Here is a 20,103-nt window from a genome sequence, read left to right as displayed (position 1 = left end):
TAGTCTTAGAAGCATCAGTAAGAATCGGTAATGTTTTGTAGCGAACATTTTCCAGTAAAAGTGTGTTTACCCTCCATTTCCCCTTTTGATTTGTAACTAGTAGCACCTTAATAAACAAGCAAAAAGTGTTGGTTAGTCATGTTTTTGAGACATTACAGCTGATTTTCTATAAAGCTAAATACAGTAAATAATTCTTATTCAAAGTAATGGCCAGCATCATCCAATCACTGCCAGCGATGTTAAAATAAAACTTAGCATTATAATTTCTGAATCTAAGTATTGATTACCATTGTCCCATGTCTGCCAAACATGTTTAGTGGTCCAAACATCATCTGCAGCCTGAAACAGGACTTTTGGTCAGATTTTAGGAGTGAATGCACTTGGCTGCATAGAAAGCTATAGGATGACCCCTTGCTACCTATTTAGTGATTGACTTAACCTCCACTGTGCTGTCTGTCTGCATTGGCCTCAGAACAGTTTGAAATGCACCTTAATTTCATCCTAACTCCATATAAAGCCGCTGAAAGCAAGATTTTTCAGCTTTTGGATGAACCCACTGATTCTCAGTGTGAAATGCAGTAAATATAGGAATGTATTTACTAATGTTAATGAATAGAACCATATTGTACAGTGATAACAAAATACAATATAGCTGAAAGCAGCGATGACGAGCCCAAGCACCATGGGGCCATTTCTACCCGTTGGCTTTCGGAAAACAATGCATGATGTACACCACAACAACTCAACATTCATGTAAACTTTGACCCTAATCATACAGTGCATAACAGATATATGCCACCATTCCAGTTTGACTACAACATAATGTAATTTAATCTGTTGCCATGACAATACTATTAAAGATATCAAGGATCCCTTCACAGTTTTCCATCAGCAGTGTCTTAACATTATTCTAAACAATTTTGAAGCGATTTGGGTAAATGTAAGAGGACTATTTCAAAGACTGTTTTAAGTGCCACACTTTCTGTTGCCAATTGGTGGCGCTATGACCGTGACCCACAATAGCCAAATCCTTGTGATAATCTCCCATTACCAAACATGCAGCTCAATAGACCTTTTTCACAGACTGTGATGGCGCGTTTCCGCCTTATTAATCAGTGTAAATCTTACAGTTTTTTATATTATAATTTTTTTTTTTTAAATATTGAGTGTAAATTTATAACATTATGCTTTTTGTTATATTACCCTGGAATTAGTTTTAAAAACGAATTACCACAGCTGCGAGGGGGTTTCTATTGCAGGTGCTGAGAGAGTGACAGTAAATTTGGCATCTTCTCCCACTTTACTGTCTTAATCATTCAAACATAATAGTGGATTTTTTCTTTTGGTCTTGGAGCAAATGGGTAAGTGAAAATAATATTTGCTGTGATCTACCATTCACTCCCATTCACCGCTGTCGAAGGATTTACCCTGCAGACATTTACTTCCACGTTCCCAAACCCTGAGTGTGAAAAAGGTCTATTTAGATCTAAATCACACAATGCACACAGAAGATATGCTAAAGTTAAATGCCAAATGCATGTATTGTTTTCCGAAAGCCACCGGGTGGAAATGGACCCATGCATTTAACATTATCCTAAACAATTCTGAAGCAATTTGGGTAAATACAAGAGTACTATTTAACATCTCTATGGCCATGCTCCAAAATAGTCACATCCATGTGTTTAGCCCCCAAGACTAAACATACATCTAATTTTTTATGTAAATCACACATTGAACACAGAAGATATGAGACACTTCCTGTTTCCCATTTTCACCATTAATTTAATGCCTCGCCATGACAACACCGTTCAGTATATGAAAAATCTGTTCAGAATTTAGCATCTTCAATGTCTTGGCATAATGTTGTCTAAATGTTGTGACAGTCTCATGAATCCCCTAGGAGGAGTATTTAAAAGTTCAGAGATTGCAAAATATTTCTGTTGGGTGGACCTAATGACTATAATTATGAAAGTTCTCCGGCTTGATGAGGACTATATACGTACCAATTTTGGTGACTGTAGGTGAAAATAGGGGTGCTAAAGAGGCCGTCTTACATGCCGTGTGGTCCAAATCACTCCAAACCGGTGTTGTTCGTTTGTGCTCGATTTGTGCCGGTTTGTGCCGTTAAAAGAAACATCATAACATATTCCTTTCTTTGTATTTAGCAAAATAGCTTTTGGGAGCCATGAAATTGCACAGGCTAAACCCCATGTCAATCAATCTCACCTGTCTTCATCGTTTGTTCTCGCTTCTGGTTTGTGCCGTGTTTGGTATTGTTGAAGCATTCATTTTTTGCAAAGATTTAATCTTTCACCACATCAAACTCAAACACATCTCTCTATCAGGAAATATCAGATTTGGTCTGATATTTAAACCAGGGATGCAAACTACTCATCTTTCAGCTAAAGTCACTTTTTCTGAAGCTAATTTGACCAAATTCTTTGGTAAAATTTCAAAATTGTCCTTATTAAAATCACTTTAAATGGTTACTTTAAGCTTAAAAACTTGTCAGAGCTGAAGCCTAGTGGGCTGCGCTCATGACATGTGGTGCTAATGCATCACGGGTGACCCGAGCTCGAGTCCATTCCCACTCTTCTCCCCTGTCATTTCCTGTCTCCTCTCCACTAACTTACAAAATCATTACAAATAAAAAAAAATCTTAAACTAAAAACTTGAAACTCAGTTATCCTTGATTTATCTACAGCAATAGCAAAACACAGCAAGATACAATGCAAATAAAATAAAAAATAGTGTTGGGCCTCATGTATTCAGATAGAAGACAAAGGCAGGCCTAATACAGTCGTAAAAACCTAACTCAAACCCCCACCTTCCAAGTCGTAAATCTTACTGATAAAAATCGCTCCAAAATCAAACAAAGGGAGTCCAAAACAGACTACAAATCCATGAAGCTTTGCTCACTAAAGGATCGAACTCTCAACTCCTATTGGATGAGGCACACAACAGAACGTCCCTCAAACATGACATCATCAGGAGTTGAAATACCTCTGAAATGCTTCCGGGATTTGCTTCCAGCGACTTTGTTTGCAGTGTGTGGACGCAGCTCTTCGCTGCTCTCCGGTGCAACCTCGTGGCACAAGGAAGTAACGTCCGACTTGAAACTGTGGCCATACAATCTCCATCTCGCTGGACGAGTTGAGATTACTCTGTGTTCAACCGAACACTCTAACGGATCCGAAGGAGACCGCCGAGCAATTCGCATCTTCATCCGTTTGCCTACAGAAGTGAAGAGATTAAAGATTTCTCTTCCATCTTCAATCAAGTCGACATTTCTGAGTTCTCCGCTAGCCCGCCGAGAATCAACAGCCGTACCGCCCGCCGACAGAGCGAGGAAACGGCCTCCCGTCATCACCCGAGCCTCAAGGAACTGGGTCAGAGTTAAAGGATGGAGGAAAACACATTCTACCTTTGTCCTCATGCGATTCAAGTAAGAGGTTTACATCTGGGCAGAGATAGAATATTATAGTCTGTTATTCTTGTGTTTCAAGGTTTTTGCTTGTACAGTTTACGGACCGCCATGTCCGCTCATTATTAATACTCAGGGTATTAATAATCACAAATTTGTTTTGCTGTATTGTGGTCCAACCAAATTGGACTGTTGTGCAAATTTCGCCATCGCGGGTGAGACAGCAACTGAGTTCATCCATTAAAGAGTCAAATAACGCGGGACTTTTACGAGCCGCCCACCACGTCTCTGAATGATAAACACAGCTGCTTTCTCTCCCACTATCACGAAATCGGCTTTAGGGCTGTCACTTAATCATCTCTCTCTCTCTCTCACTCTCTCTCTCTCTCTCTCTCTCTCTCTCTCGTACTTACCACACACACACACACACACACACACACCTTATGTGTTATAGGATTATTTTATTTCTATATCTAATCATATCACTGTTTAGTTTGTAGTTATAAGTCGGAAGTTTATTGACTGCATTGTATTAATTATTAATTGATATTACTGCATAACTAAACTTTGTTTATATTACAAAGAGAAGTGTTTTGGTTTGTTTTGCATAGGCCTGTGTCATGCTGACGGGATGTCAGTGCTCGGATTCAAACCTTCATTCATTGTTTTTTCCCGAAAATTGATATTCTTCGGATGTCGATTTTCCTAAGAAAACAATCTAATATTGAGACTGTTTTACTATCTGGTTATTAGTCCCTAATTCCAGGGTGGTGCCCCGTCAATGTTAATCCTTATTAATATCCTATTGATTTTTGATTATTGATAATTATCTTTGATGATTGAATTTGAATGATCAATAAGCTAGTGTTAATTTTAATTAATGTTCCATCGATGTTAACAATTAACGATTATCTTTGATAATTGTTGATTTAAACGATTTAAAAAAGCTAACATTGATTCTCATCAATGTTCTTTGATTTTAATAATTAATAATTATCTTTGATAATTATTAATTATTGCTAATAACCAAACTTGCTCCTAAACGTAGCACACTACATTTACTGGAGCCCCATATGAGGTTTTAATGAGTTAGATTCAGTTGATTAATTTAAATATTAATTAATAACTACAGAAATAATTATCAATTATCTCTGATAGTAACACTGATCTAAACAACCAGTAAAGCCCTACAATAGTAAAAGTTAGTAAATACAATTCATTTCAAGAACTTATAAATATAAAATGAATATAGCCTACACAACCAATCCAAAGGACACTGACTAATTTGTTTCTCATAATCTTAAAACCTTTTGATCTAAAGGCTTATGGTTATGGCTTATGGCTTGGGATTATTTCTGCACTCAAAAATAAATTGTGCCTAATTATAGATGTCTATACAAAACTTTTATTTATTTGTTTTATTTATTTATTTATTTATTTATTTTAAAGAAAAGTAGCCAACAAGTGTCCAGCATATGAAATACAGTTGTGCTCAAAAGTTTGTATACTCTGGCAGAAATTGTGAAATTTTGGCATTGATTTTGAAAATATGACTCATAATGCAAAAAAACTGTCTTTTATTTAAGGATAGTGATCATATGAAGCCATTTATTATCACATAGTTTTTTTGACTCCTTTTTAAATCATAATGATAACAGAAATCACCCAAATGGCCCTGATCAAAAGTTTACATACCCTTGAATGTTTTGCCTTGTTACAGACACACAAGGTGACACACACAGGTTTAAATGGCAATTAAAGGTTAATTTCCCATACCTGTGGCTTTTTAAATTGCAATTAGTGTCTGTGTATAAATAGTCAATGAGTTTGTTAGCTCTCATGTGGATGCACTGAGTAGGCTAGATACTTAGCCATGGGGAGCAGAAAAGAACTGTCAAAAGACCTGCGTAACAAGGAAATGGAACTTTATAAAGATGGAAAAGGATATAAAAATATATCCAGAGCCTTGAAAATGCCAGTCAGTACTGTTCAATCACTTTTTAAGAAGTGGAAAATTTGGGGATCTCTTGATACCAAGCCAAGGTCAGGTAGACCAAGAAAGATTTCAGCTACAACTGCCAGAAGAATTGTTCGGGATACAAAGAAAAACCCACAGGTAACCTCAGGAGAAATACAGGCTACTCTGGAAAAAGACAGTGTGGTTGTTTTAAGGAGCACAATACAATGATACTTGAACAAAAATGAGCTGCATGGTCGAGTTGCCAGAAAGAAGCCTTTACTGCGCCAATGCCACAAAAAAGCCCGGTTACAATATGCCCGACAACACCTTGACACGCCTCACAGCTTCTGGCACACTGTAATTTGGAGTGATGAGACCAAAATAGAGCTTTATGGTCACAACCATAAGTGCTATGTTTGGAGAGGTGTCAACAAGGTCTTTAGTGAAAAGAATACCATCTCCACTGTGAAGCATGGTGGTGGCTCACTGATGTTTTGGGGGTGTGTGAGCTCTAAAGGCACGGGAATCTTGTGAAAATTGATGGCAAGGTGAATGCAGCATGTTATCAGAAAATACTGGCAGACAATTTGCATTCTTCTGCACGAAATCTGCGCATGGGATGCTCTTGGACTTTCCAGCACGACAGTGACCCTAAGCACAAGGCCAAGTTGACCCTCCAGTGGTTACAGCAGAAAAAGGTGTAGGTTCTGGAGTGGCCATCACAGTCTCCTGGCCTTAATATCATCGAGACACTCTGGAGAGATCTCAAACGTGTGGTTCATGCAAGACGACCAAAGACTTTGCATGACCTGGAGGCATTTTGCCAAGACGAATGGGCAGCTATACCGCCTGCAAGAATTTGGGGCCTCATAGACAACTATTACAAAAGACTGCACACTGTCATTGATGCTAAAGGGGGCAATACACAGTATTAAGAACTAAGGGTATGCAGAATTTTGACCAGGGGTCATTTAATTTTTTTTCTTTGTTGCCATGTTTTGTTTTATGATTGTGCCATTCTGTTATAACCTACAGTTGAATATGAATCCCATAAGAAATAAAAGAAATGTGTTTTGCCTGCTCACTCATGTTTTCTTTAAAAATTGTACATATATTGCCAGTTCTCCAAGGGTATGCAAACTTTTGAGCACAACTGTATATGAAATATTAAAAAGCATCCCAGGATGCACCTGAAGTTGATTGAGAAAATGAACTGTGTGCAGAGCTGGAATAGACAAAAGGCTACACTAAAGAAGTTCAATTAGAAGATGTTTCTGATTTAATTTCTTTTAGTCACTGCATAATTTCCATACTTTTGTGTTACTTCTTAGTTTTGATGATGTTATACTCTAAAATCTAAAATGTGCAGTAACAAATAATAAAGAATAGGCAAGTGTGATCAAACTTTTCTGAAGAGTTCTAGTCTTACACTGAGGGGCCGTTCAAATTGAGCGCGTTTTTGTGTCCGTCCGCGCTGTTTTATAATTGATTTCAATGTAAATGTGTGCTAGATAGATGTATTTGACAGCTTGTTCATGTTTTTAGATGCCATGTCAAGTTAAAAAGATCCTAAACTGTTAAACGTCTCGAGACACTTACGTTTTGCTCTTTTGTGGCGTTGCGTGTAATTTTAGTGCAACAACAATGCATTCCAGCATGTGAACGGCACCTAACATGTTTTCAAACAAATATTTTGAATATTAGCTAACATATAGGACTATGCAATTACACAAACACTGTCAACACAAGTCTCGCCAGCTTCTAGTTAAATTAAAACTAATAAATGATTTCAGAGCTGAATACTGTGGCTGTTTACTTGTGAAAAAACTTGGAATAATTATCCTATATAAACATGATGTACAGCTTTGTTCTGCAGTGTCACATATAGCCTATAAACAAATCATAATTTGCAACACAAACACAGACATTTATTTTATGTTTTTTGCATTTGGAGTTTGATGTGGTGAAATATTAAATCAATTTAGCATTGTCAGTATCTTGGCATGATGTCACCCACATTTGGTACCTGTAACATGAAATCCCTAGGAGGAGTATTTCAAATTACAGAGCATGCATTTTTCAAACAATCCAAAATGGCCAACTTCCTGTTGGGTGGAGCTTATGACTGTCAGAGTGAAAGTTGTCCGGCTTGATGAGATCTATATGTGTACAAGTTTGGTGACAGTAGCTCAAAAGGGATGTGCTACAGAGCCCCCTGAACATGCCCATCTTCTAGGTGGCGCTACAGAGCTGCCCCTGCGCACACCCCCCCCACCCTGCAACTTTGCCCAACCCTAATGGCTGACGACTCTGATGTATGTGCAAACTTTCAAGAGTTTTCACACGTTAAGTACCCCAAAAGTACAGAAAACCTTGAAAAGAAGAAGATTTAAGAAAAATCCTTAGAAGAACAATAGGGCTTGCACTTTCAGTGCTTAAAATGAAGCGAAATGACCTACAAATGTGTTAATGTTGAACATTATTTAAAATAATTAACATGTTTTTTCAACTTTTGAGGGAATAATGTCCCAACATCCACATATGTAGACACCATGTTTATCAGCGTGCTAACGCGAAAAATGAATACAGTTTTTAAAGCGGCATATCAAACAAAACTAGAGACGCTACTCTTTACACCCAAACAGGTTTCAATTAAAAAACTTAAAGAGGTTTCTTACCAGAGGTACTTTTGTTGGTTCTGCGCCCAACGAAGCGCTTCACGGAAATCAACGCCATTGCGTTGTGTCACATGACGTGGTGCGACAGAAGTTTAACCCTTAAATGACAGTCTAGATTGTTGTGAACAGTATTCAGTTAGTTTAAATTAAATTATGCGTTGTGTATAGCGAAACCAAGATACAACGTCCATGAATGTAGACGCGGGGTCGCATGAGGTTATGATATAGATGTCATGAAGATACATTGTAGCTGTAGAATTTCTTGTTATTATTGCAAATTAAAAATCTTTATATGGTAAAAATCTTCTTTTTTTTTCTTCTTTTTTTTTTGTAAAGAGAACAAATATTTTTTACTGACAGTTAAAAAGGGCTTTTATAAAATTATAAGCCTCACATTTCTGCCTTTAAACCCTCCATAAAGTGGGCCCATTCACTTCCATTGTAAGTGCCTCACTGTAACCTCGATTTTTGCTCTTTTTTAAAGAAATGGAGGGATGAGTCGAAATTATTTTTTGTGATAGTCAGCATTGTGCCACAAATTCTGTCGATTGAGCTTAACTTGTATTGAACCCAGGGTATTTCTTTAAGCTGCTAAAAATTGGGTTCAGCATGTTACATGTTACAACTATATAACTCAAATAAATGTTCAAGCAAACATTACATTTTTCAGGTCTCGAAGGGCAGGCTACAAGTGATCAGAACATTATAGATCCTGACTTCCATGAGTTTTGCAAATTAATCTTAATGCTGTTCTATTCTGATATGATTTAAAATGCAGTAGCATCTAGTTAGTCAAAAGTTGAATGATTAAATTATCCCTTTTGCAGGGGGCCTGGGTAGCTCAGCGAGTAAAGACGCTGACTACCACCCCTGGAGTCGTGAGTTCGAATCCAGGTTGTGCTGAGTGACTCCAGCCAGGTCTCCTAAGCAGCCAAATTGGCCTGATTGCTAGGGAGGCTAGAGTCACATGGGGTAACCTCCTCATGGTCGCTATAATGTGGTTCGCTCTCAGTGGGGCGCGTGGTGAGTTGTGCGTGGATGTCGTGGAGAATAATATGAAGCCTCCACACGCACTATGTCTCCGTGGTAACGCACTCAACAAGCCACGTGATAAGATGCGCGGATTGACGGTCTCAGATGTGGAGGCAACTGAGGTTCGTCCTCCGCCACCCAGAATGAGGCGAGTCACTATGCCACCACAAGGACTTAGAGCGCACTGGGAATTGGGCATTCCAAATTGGGGAGAAAAAGGGGAGTAAATCCAAAAAAATAAAAAATTATCCCTTATGCGCATCCCATTTTGGTCCTTAAAAATAGTTTTCTGCAGACAGTAATAGTGCAATGTTAACTGCGCCAGACAAATTGCAGTTTTGTGAATAATTTAGCATTTTATAAGAAACCTCATTTACATAGAAAGGAGGTATGTTAGTGCTACAATCACTTGATTTATATACGCATGTACACAAATATCACTTTTGTGCAGAAATACCACACCCCTCATTTGGTAAACAAAGTTATTAGAGTAAAGGTTTACAATGAGAAAAATGTTTAACGATGCAAATGCTTTTGTGTTTGTTATTCTTCCACATTTCTCAAGTAAAATGTCACAAACTTTCGCAACCCTTTTTACCTTATCTGGTTTTCCCCCAATAAATCATACCTAAAGCTGAGGATGTTGGTTTAGCCACACAACCCACCTCACTGTATGTTATTTAACCAAGATTTCCTGTTTGGCAAAAGATGACGTGTGTGGTCACACTTTAAAATGGGACAGACCCTCAAGTATAAATAGATTTCTGTGTTATTGTGGCCAGATGAGGAAGCTAAGACCCCATCACTGAATGTGTTGGCCTCCTGGAATCAGTCAACAAAGTAGCAGGCAAGCCAAGTTAAAGGTCAATGTCTCTGAGATAATAATGAACAAATTGATCATTACTATGATTAAAGTATGCTTAAAATGTATACAGTTGTAATCAGTATATTCCTCTTGAAAAGCAAGTGAAAGCAAATCAGTTTTTTTTTATATTCTCAAATAATTTATGTGTCATGAAAGCACCTCATGTGCAGTGATTTTCTGCTGTTTTGGAGGTAAGCAAGACTCTGTTAGGTTTAATCTGTTCTGTAGAAGGCTTCATTTGTACTTCAGCTTGTGCAAGCTGTACTATAGTTTCACAGCTGTGCAGCATTAACCAGATCATCTGTCGCAGTGTAAAATTAAAAGGAAACTCTGGTTACTTTTGATACTATTTTCACTTCTCAAAAACAATTAGAGAATTGAGAAACACAAAGCAAACCTGAAAGCAATAGCTGATTATTGCTGGATGGTAACATATTTTCGATTTGTATTTTGATTTAAATAGTTGATACTAAAACAATAAACCACGAGAGGCCATGTGTTGAATTTTACCATGGGTAGGGGTTATGCACGACAAGAAGAATGCCTTTAACTAGGATAAAGTCTCTTTAATTGTGGTACAATGACTGAAACTCACTGCCTCTTAGGGTTGGGTAAAGATAATGATTTTCAGATGATTTTCTCAATATCGATTATTAAATCCCAAGATCGACCTTTTACTCTTTGCGCAACCCTCTTCAATGCACGTAAATCACTTGCATGTGCAACCAAATTTTGTGGTATGCGATTAAAAATGTCTGTGATTATCCACTGGCTTTTTCATGGCATATTGTTAAATTCTTTTGCAAAGTAATAGCGTAACTGGAGAGCATTTACAGTTGTCAAGTAGTATAGCAACTTGGCACTTTAATATAGAATGTCCTGTCACAGATTGTACAACAGCTTTGAACTTGGCTTATCCAGTCAGAAATTAAAGTTAGACCAGAGTTTCATCATAATCAGGGGCGTAGATTCCATGTAAACCCCCCCCCCCAAATAAGATTGGAAATTTCTTTAGTGAATGTATTTCAAGGTGCTGGAAGGGGGTGCTAGGGGATCCATGGGAAATTTCTAGGGAAAAAAAGGGTTAATAAAGTTAGTAAAAAAATAAACGGGTTTTAACGTCACTCAAACATTGGGTTGAAAAAAACATGCTGTCAACTTAATGCAAAGTAGGATAACATTTTTTCAGATAATATTTTAATAATTTTTTGACTAGTACAAAACAATATAAAAGCAAAATATTTAAGTTATCTTTTAAGTATCACACTTTCAGTGTTTCTCACACAGTTTAAATTGATCTTTATACATGAAAATAAATAGCAAAATATGTATTTTTTAGGAGGGGGGTCCCTCAAAGGGCAGTCATCATATTTGGGGATCCTTGGCATCAAAAAATTTAAAAACCCCTGTTTAAGGTTACCTGACAAAACACTTTTTAAAGTTTAGTAAGAATGCTTTTTGATTTTATCATCGTGGAAACATGCCATACAGTTGTTTATGTATTTTAGGTAATAAAGTCATAAGTAATTAGAGCCTGTTTACCCTGCCAATATAAATGAGATCTCTCTCTTTCGTCAGTTTTCATGTACTGTGTAACTGGAAATAATCTCTGTAACTGAGTCTGATCAGCATTTGTTAGTAATCAGAATTTCATAGCATGCTTCATTGTGCTTTTTGGCTTGTACAACAGACAAAAGCTTCAGGACAGTTTCTCTTTACCAGGCAGCATCAAATTGATAAGGAAATGAAGCACAAATGCTACCATATTGCTTATAGTTCAGCTCATTCGTAGTCTCATATAGGCAGGAACAGGAAACTAGTTTCCCTCTGCCCAGAACAATGCAGGCTTTTCTGTGTGCTAGTGTGTGGTTTAAGTTTTTTAAGTTTTTCTTTTTGCGTTCTTCATCCAGATATGGTGCGTTTTTCTGTGAATTTTCTCGGCTTCTCTCCAAACTCCTCCTGGCAGATCTCCTCGCCAGGTCAGAGGCTCGCTTCAATGTTAATCATATTTTAATTCAGCCCTGCAGTTTTTTGCTGGATTTTTAGCACAGGAGCTCACAGCTAGCTGTAGACTGATAAAGTGACCTGGCTGATTAATCGGCGAATATGTGGCTATTTTGAGATTTTCGGCATTGGTCAATAAAGAGCCTTATTGTTTGATTAGCAGAAGTGATCATTCCACCTTGAGTTAGAAAAATTGTCAAGAAAATTTTCTTGTTAACTGAAAGGTGAGACTTCCATTCCTACAGACGATATATTTAGCATTCATTGTGATTTCTCCCATCTATTTTTCTACTTCCTTTTCCTTTTCCATTTAGCATCTTGAGTCTCAAAATTTGTTGATTTTTTTTTTTTCTTTTACTTGATGTCAACCAGCCTTCATTTATCACAGTCTGATTTTATTTACTGCCAACTAACTTATTATTTGTACATGACATCTGCCTGGCTGCTTGTTCATTTATAGGTTATAAAACAAACCCTTGACCCGTTTACTCTTTGAAAAGGCTTTTAAAAGAAATTGAATATCCACTGACCCAATTTCAAATGTTGTTTGACTCATGGCTTCATGAAATGAGAGTTTGTGAAGTGCTTTGCTTCCTTTTTTATATAGCGTTCAAGTGAATCACAGGTCACAGACGCACATGACTTGACAGGTATATACAATCGAATGTTTAATTTAATGTTTGTGTGACAGTTGCTAACACATTCTTACTGTCCATTTTGGGCTGTAAACAATTATAGCTTCTCACATTCCTTTCTATGACACAACAAGAACATTTCCTCCCTTTATAACCTTCTTCCTTTTACAATATTTATTAGATAACTTTTCTGTCGACTAACTTCATCACTTCCAGAGGTTGCGTTGACAGAAACTTTTTAATCATTTACCAAATTCTACAATCAATAACAGATAATTCAAAAAGCTTTCCATCATTTTGACAGATAAAAAAAGGTGTCTGGTCTACTGTGTTGACCTACATTTGAAACATTCTTAAGTATGGTAATAGGGTTTTGAAGAAAAAAAAGTTGCCCTGCAAAAACAGTTTGGGAGAGTTTGTGGAATAATTAATTGGATATTTTTGTTAAATCCAGATCGCAAGGCCGCAGTGTCTTGTCTTTTTCTCATTTTGAGTGCAAAAGAAAAAGAAAAAGCCAAGAACCAGCAACATATTGCTTGGTAAGACTTAAAGTGCTCTTACAACAGAAGTTCTTGTAATTTAAATGAGTGTGTTTACATGCACACTAATAAGCTAATAACTACCAAAAATGAGCTTGTTAAGCTGGAAAGAGCACCACGAAATTTGGTTAACTTGTTCTGTTCGTTTTTTAAATTTTCCGTTTTTGAACTTACCCCAGTAAAGGAAAAGGAGAGACGTTTATATAACCTTACATGTTGTCAGCTTATTAAACATAATCTGTGTAAAATCATGCATGTAAGCATGCTCAATGCTCCATTAAAAAGACCAAATGTTACAATATTTTACTGACAGATAAAATAAAGCATGATGAAAAATGTACAACCCAATCCATCAAATTGATGGATCATTTGTATCCGTTGTATTTGTAGCGCAACCTCTGATCCCTTCCTGTTGGCACAGCGAGAATATTATGCTGTATCTCTCTCCTCTCGTTTCTCTTACAGGTTTGGAAACTCTGTTGATTTCTTGTATTTCTTCTCTCTTCAGAGTACGACAAGCAGGGTTTCCTTACCAAGCTTGATGGAAAACTGTAAGTAACACATTACTGAGTGTGTAGTTCGCCATAAGTGTAAGGTTCTGTTCCAAACCCCAGTGAACTGCCTACATAGGCAGCATTTTAAAAGCAGCATAGACACACTGCCAACATGATGACTATTTTAGGTGCAGGCACTTGGCCTGCGCATTGCTAATGTGCGTTCTGGTTGAACATACATAATATGCATTCTTACATTGCTGTGGTGGTAACAAACCTCAGTAATCTAGACTAGAGGGCAATAGAGTTACCTTTAAATGTATATGCAATTAAACTGGGTTCCCTATCTGTCACTCACTCGACGTTGGTGTCGATGTAGTGACACTAGGGGTCACTCTTGGGAGCCCGAGACACCTCTGGTCTTTGATAAAAGGCCAATGAAAATTGGCGAGTGGTATTTGCATGCCACTCCCCCGAACATACGGGTATAAAAGGAGCTGGTATGCAACCACTCATTCAGATTTTCTCTTCGGAGCCGAACGGTCATGCTCGCTGAGCTGAATACTACTGTTCATTCACCTGCTGGATCTGACGGCGCATTTCAGCGGCTTCTCCCTCCTCTGCACTGGTGCACTGCAGAGAATGCCCCTGGGCGCTTCGGCATAAAAAATAGAGAGTATATTTTCTGAAAGAGCATTTTTCCCCTCTAAAAGAGTATATATTTTTCTAAAAGAGCGCACACACGGAACGTCTTTTTAAAGACACGTCTTTTTAAAGATGCTTTTCCGATTGTGTGTTATTCCTGGTTGTGCTCGTTATCTCTCGCCTTCTAACGGTCACGATCACTGTCTTTCGTGTCTGGGCACTGCTCACGCGGAGACAGCGTTCGTGGATGGTCACGTTCTCATTGCGAGAATATGTCCATGGCAACGTTGCGGTCGCGGCTCGCCTTCGTAAGAAAGCCCACCCCAGAGGCTCCCGCCTCGGTCCTTTTACCCACGGGTTTGAGGCCAGCGCGGCTAGCACTGGGGGCGATTTGGGGACCCCAATGGGACCGCCTCCGCCGGGTATCCCCCCGCAGACCTCCCATTCCCCAGCACGCTTGTCTGCCCCGATCGGGCTTCCGGGTGAGTCCGCCGGCTCGTCTCACGGCGAGTTCGACCTCTTATTCGGAGCCCGCGAAAGTGATGAGCTCTCGAGCGCAGCATCGGAGAGCGGATTCGTCCAGTCGGAAGCCTCGGCTGGGCTCCTCCCTTCAGGGTCGATCGCCCAGTCACAGGCTGATGCAGAGATGACGACATGCTTTCCCGGACAGCCGCGAGTGTCGGTTAGAGTGGATTTCACCACTCTTCCCTGAACCCTCGCGGCTCGGTGATTGGTTCCTGGGCTCGCGGCGCCACTCAAAGCCACGCCCCGCCCCGTTCCTTTCTTCCCGGAAGTGCATGAAGACAAGGTTGCGGGAGGCACTTTTTACTGCCCGGTCCCGATCTTTTCAGCTTCCCCGCTCTCACTACCCTCGATGGTGGAGCGGCCAAGGGTTATTCGGCAATCCCCCGGTGGATAAAGGCGCCCGCGGTGCACCTATGCCCGCAGAGCGCCGCCACCTGGCGCGGGTGCCCAAAGCCCCCGTCCAAGGCCTGTAGGTTTACGTCGTCTCTGACGGTCAAAGCCTACGGTGCCGCTGGACAAGCCGCCTCCGCCCTGCATGCCATGGCTCTCCTGCAAGTCTGCCAAGGCGCTAAAGGAACTGCACGAGGGTAGTTCCGCCCCGGGATTGATGCAGGAACTGCGCTCGGCGACCGACCTCGCTCTCCGAGCGACGGAGGTCATGGCGCGGTCTCTCGGGCGGATGATGGCCACACTAGTGATCCAGGAGCGCCACCTTTGGCTCAACCTGGTCGAGATGGGTGAGGCCGACAGGACACGATTCCTTACTGCCCCCATTTCCCAGGCGGGCCTATTCGGCGACAACGTCGAGGACTTTGCCCAGCAGTTCTCGATGGTAGAGCAGTAGATGGATGCTAGCCGGCTTATCCTGCCCCGGCGCAGCTCAAGATCCCGCACCCCATCTACTTATCGCCGAGGGCGTCCCCCTGCGGTGACTGCACTGGCTCCGCCGCAGCCCGCCCCTTCGGCCTGGCCCCAGCGTGGAGCCCACTGGCTCATTGACGCCATAACTATGGCATATCTCGCCCAAAACATGCCGCCCCCGGTAGGGCTATGAGCCCATTCTACTCGTGGTGTAGCGGCTTCTTGGGCCCTGGCCAGAGGTGCCTCTCTAACAGACATTTGCAGAGCAGCGGGCTGGGCAACACCCAACACCTTTGCAAGGTTCTACAACCTCCGGGTGGAACTGGTTTCATCCCAGGTAGTGGCACGCAACACAAGCGGATAAGCCCGGGATAGCTGGCCGGGTGTATCGCTTGCACATAGCGCCTTCCACCTCCTTTTGAGCTGAAGACGTGCGCTGTTAATTCCCAGTAGTGTTCACAAAAGTTGTTCCCTGGTTGACTTTCTCCGAGCCCTGTGGCAGTCGAGTTTTCGGAGAGACTCGCTGCCGGCCCAGTACACGTGCTAACTAAGAGTCCTGTTCTGGGGTAGGTGCTCCGCATGTGGCGGTTCCCTGTAAGGCTAACCCCATACGATCTATATCTTCCGCTAGTTCGTTTCCCTACTGACAAACTGCGTCTTCCTTGGGCAGAGCCCCTCAGTCTCCATGTTGTAGTAACTCCTCCCCCATTGGGCAGGATCTACCTTGAAGGCTCTCCACATGGTTGGAAAGACCATGTGATGTATTCTTCCACTTAAATATCCCCCCCTCTCTTGGGGCGAGGTGTGGTCTCCGTGGTGTCCTCCCCTTGGGAGGGACACCCCCCGACTAGACCTGGCGGCCCAGTCAGATAACCCCCCTTCTTTTTTAGGGAGTGGAAAAAGAGAAGGGGAAAGAGGCCACGACTGCGTTAAGCCTGTCTCTATCTCTGGGTAGTCGACTTGTCCCCAAAAAGGGCCGTTCGACATTCATAACTGTGTTGGGGGAGGTTACGTGTCGACCTGGTGCGCTGGCTATGAGGCACACAGCAAGTCTGCCCACCACACACCGCCAGTTCATGTAACACAGTTCAGCCTTGTGGCGTTTTGTATAGGGACCCCTAGTGTCACTACATCGACACCAACGTCGAGTGAGTGACAGATAGGGAACGTCATGGTTACTGGTGTAACCTCCGTTCCCTGATGGAGGGAACGAGACGTTGGTCCCTCCTGCCACAACGCTGAACTACCCGCTGAAATGGCCGGACCTTATATCGGCTCCTCAGCGTAAAACCTGAATGAGTGGTTGCATACCAGCTCCTTTTATACCCTTATGTTCGGGGGAGTGGCATGCAAATACCTCTCGCCAATTTTCATTGGCCTTTTATCAAAGACCAGAGGTGTCTCGGGCTCCCAGGAGTGACCCCTAGTGTCACTACATCAACACCAACGTCTTGTTCCCTCCATCAGGGAACGGAGGTTACACCAGTAACCATGACGTTTGTTGTTATTCAGATAAGTGGCCATAAATAAATTAACTTTACCTTACATGCTCAACAATATTCTCTTTAAGCTGTTGCTCCACCATGGCAGTAGTTGACTTGAAACAGAAAACACATTTTGTGACAGGAAATTGAGCTTGCATAGATGATGTTATGATGTTTCGGCTTTGCCAAGAAATGGTGCGTTTAAGTCAGAATGACCGTATTTAGTTGAGAGCACATGAACAGCACCACAAAGTCATAATTACGAGTGGGAAACTCTGGATTCCCATCATTGTATGTTGCCACATGAGAATGATAAAATAGATAGATAAAGCATAAATTGCACACCTGATGTGCGGCTTTCTCTTCTTTGATGCATTGGTGCTAAAAAGCTTCCTGCCTTTGCAAGAAATTGAAAAAGAGAAAAATATGATATTGCAAAACGGGTCCGTTCTTTCAGATTAAAATCACTTGAACGCACATCACATCGTATTTACGATCTCAGACCTCATAAGTACGAACTTCCCAGGAGGACTTCAATGCACCAGTCCATATCCTTCACAGAGAGGGTAATCCCATAACATATTGCAACAAGCTTAGCGAAAAACATCTGTCAAAGATGGTGGAGAATGCAAGACAAATGCTGATTATATATGCTTAATTCATTCAATACTGAAAAGTATCGTAAAAGAGCAATAAAATAATTAAAAATTAAGTATTTCACCTGGGTATTTGTTTTGCGTCTTTAGCTTAGCAACATGCTCAAATTAAACTCACATAGAAACAATTGTGAGTCTAGTCTCTGGTGCACTATTTGTATGATGCACATAGTTGTTGCCTAAGTAGAGCCTTCCAAATCAATCACTGATGATTCATTTCAGTTAGGATGTTGTTTTAGAAGGCAGCTGCCTATGTAGGCACTAGACAGCAGGACAGCTCACTAGGTTTTGGAACAGAGCTAAAATCTGTGCATGTATGTGTGGGTTTCTCTTAATAAATTGGCTTGTTGTTTATTTGAGCTTTACTTTGAAAGGATAATAAATGGAGCCCTAAAGCCTCTCTAATTAATGATGTCTTGGCACTCAACGGCTCTCACCCGGCCTTGTCCTGTTTCACCATCCTGATTGTATCTACATGGGAGGTCCATTTAAAAAAGAAAAGAAAAAAGAAAGAAAACACGGCACAACCTCTCCTATTACCATTAATGCCCACCTGTATAAATTGCACTGTCAACAGGTCTGTTTTTCATGTCTAGCACTCACAGTATTGATGTAAACGTACTAGAGGGATTCCATTTGCTGGCCTGTGAATTAGTGGGTTTATACTGGCAATTTTATAAAATAAACTACACCTCAAATGACTAGTCATCTCATAGAGCAGCCTTTATCGGTGTAGATACTATGGATAGATTGAGAACACCACAGATTGGTTCTCCTCTTGCAGCTTTTTCTCTGTCTAGATGGTGTAGGGTGCGGGGGTCTTGAAACATATTTTTAAAAGTTAAACTATTTTTAAATTGACCACCTTAAAAAAACGCAATGCTCATAAAAAAAAATTAAAAAATAAAATAAAACTAGCAAGACGTAGCACAATGGCTAAAGACATCTATCTGCATGTGTACATAAACCAACATTTAAAAAAATAACATGCAAAATAACACTGCATGCACAGCCTTTCGAGAGATTCAACAAGCAATCTGACTGTATATTTATAATAATTTTATTGCGCAATACTAGCATAAAAAAAGGGAGACCTATGAAGCCTTGTTATAACTGGAGGTCTTGATTCCACTCTCTCTTTGTCCTTGTCATTGAAGTTCATCCTTTGTCATTGGTTCACAGGCCCCTGGAGCTCCAGTATAAGTATGGAAATCTCAGTAAAGGAGAGTGTAAACCTGGCTACGCTGAAGCCAAGATGATGTCAATCTATCCAAAGTAAGCCAATCTCAGCCCACATTGTGAAATAGAGGAAGTTCACTGTACCAAATTCTTCAATGCACTTACTGACTCACACTTTTTTCTTCTGCTGAAGAATGACTCTTAACTGTATAGTTCATTAATGGCATATTGTTTGGCCTGATCACTTAAATAAATTCTTGATGCCTTCATTAAGACACTGAGTTATAGAGCATCATTCATTCTTCCAGTCTTGTTTTGGATAGCATGGCATATATACCCTCTAAGATGTAACCCGAAAAGGCCTTAAAAGGTAGCAAAATACATTAGCTGTTCTCACCTGAAGATATCAGATTTTTGTTTAGAAATGTTTAAAAATAACATCTTTAACCAGTCTGAGAATGGCCTTAAACAGCTCAACATGAAAAGGCATTCACAATCCTTTTTTATTCCACAATGTGACATATTTAGGAGTGAAACAGTATATTCAAAGATAAATTTTTTTAGGACTAGACTTAATCATACACATCAGGAATTGATTGAATGGTAAAAAGTGGTCTCTATATGACTGATGATTGGAGAGGAGGGGCTGAAAAACACAGGGCCTGGTGACACCAGCTGAAAAGGAAAATTGTTTCAGATGCAAGCTAGTCCATTTAACTAAGAAAAAAAAAACTTCTTTCAAATAACGTGGACTGAAAAATCAGGCACAATGAGACAGAGAAAGTGTGTAGGATTTTGATGTTGACTTGAAATTCCAAGATTTTCATAATTGGTTCTATTTGGGCAATGCTGGTCCATTACCAGCACAAGCATAAAAGTGCCTAAAACATACCAGTAATCAGCGATACATTGGTTTTAACTAGCTCTGCATCGATTTATCAACTGTTAAAAGCAATTATCTGTACTATCGTATATCGGCCAATTAAACAGCCAATGATCAGGGCTGATTTTTTTCCTGGTCAATCTAAAGGGGAAAGGATAACATGTCAGACAACTGGCCTACAACTCATGCTGTGTGTAAAAAAAAAATATTTCTCTTTTGTGGAATTTCATTGAATTGGG

General features: G+C 40.3%; 1 protein-coding gene across 4 annotated transcripts in view; it reads left to right on the top strand.

The window, feature by feature from the left end:
- Window positions 1-20,103, top strand: part of st3gal3a (ST3 beta-galactoside alpha-2,3-sialyltransferase 3a) — a 144,949-nt gene that overhangs the window by 15,636 nt on the left and 109,210 nt on the right. For all 4 annotated transcript variants that reach the window (XR_007898568.1, XM_051711407.1, XM_051711406.1 and 1 more), the window contains exons 3-4: window positions 13,646-13,688; window positions 18,985-19,077. Coding sequence is in view for 3 of the 4 variants with exons in the window: in XM_051711407.1 (XP_051567367.1) it covers window positions 13,646-13,688; window positions 18,985-19,077 (136 nt within the window). In the remaining variant the exon portion in view is untranslated. The remainder of the gene's footprint in view (window positions 1-13,645; window positions 13,689-18,984; window positions 19,078-20,103) is intronic.

Source organism: Myxocyprinus asiaticus, chromosome 12, assembly GCF_019703515.2.
Source record: "Myxocyprinus asiaticus isolate MX2 ecotype Aquarium Trade chromosome 12, UBuf_Myxa_2, whole genome shotgun sequence".
Taxonomy (NCBI): domain Eukaryota; kingdom Metazoa; phylum Chordata; class Actinopteri; order Cypriniformes; family Catostomidae; genus Myxocyprinus; species Myxocyprinus asiaticus.
The sequence above is the reverse complement of the archived record's forward strand: the minus strand, read 5'-3'. Positions and strand labels throughout refer to the sequence as shown.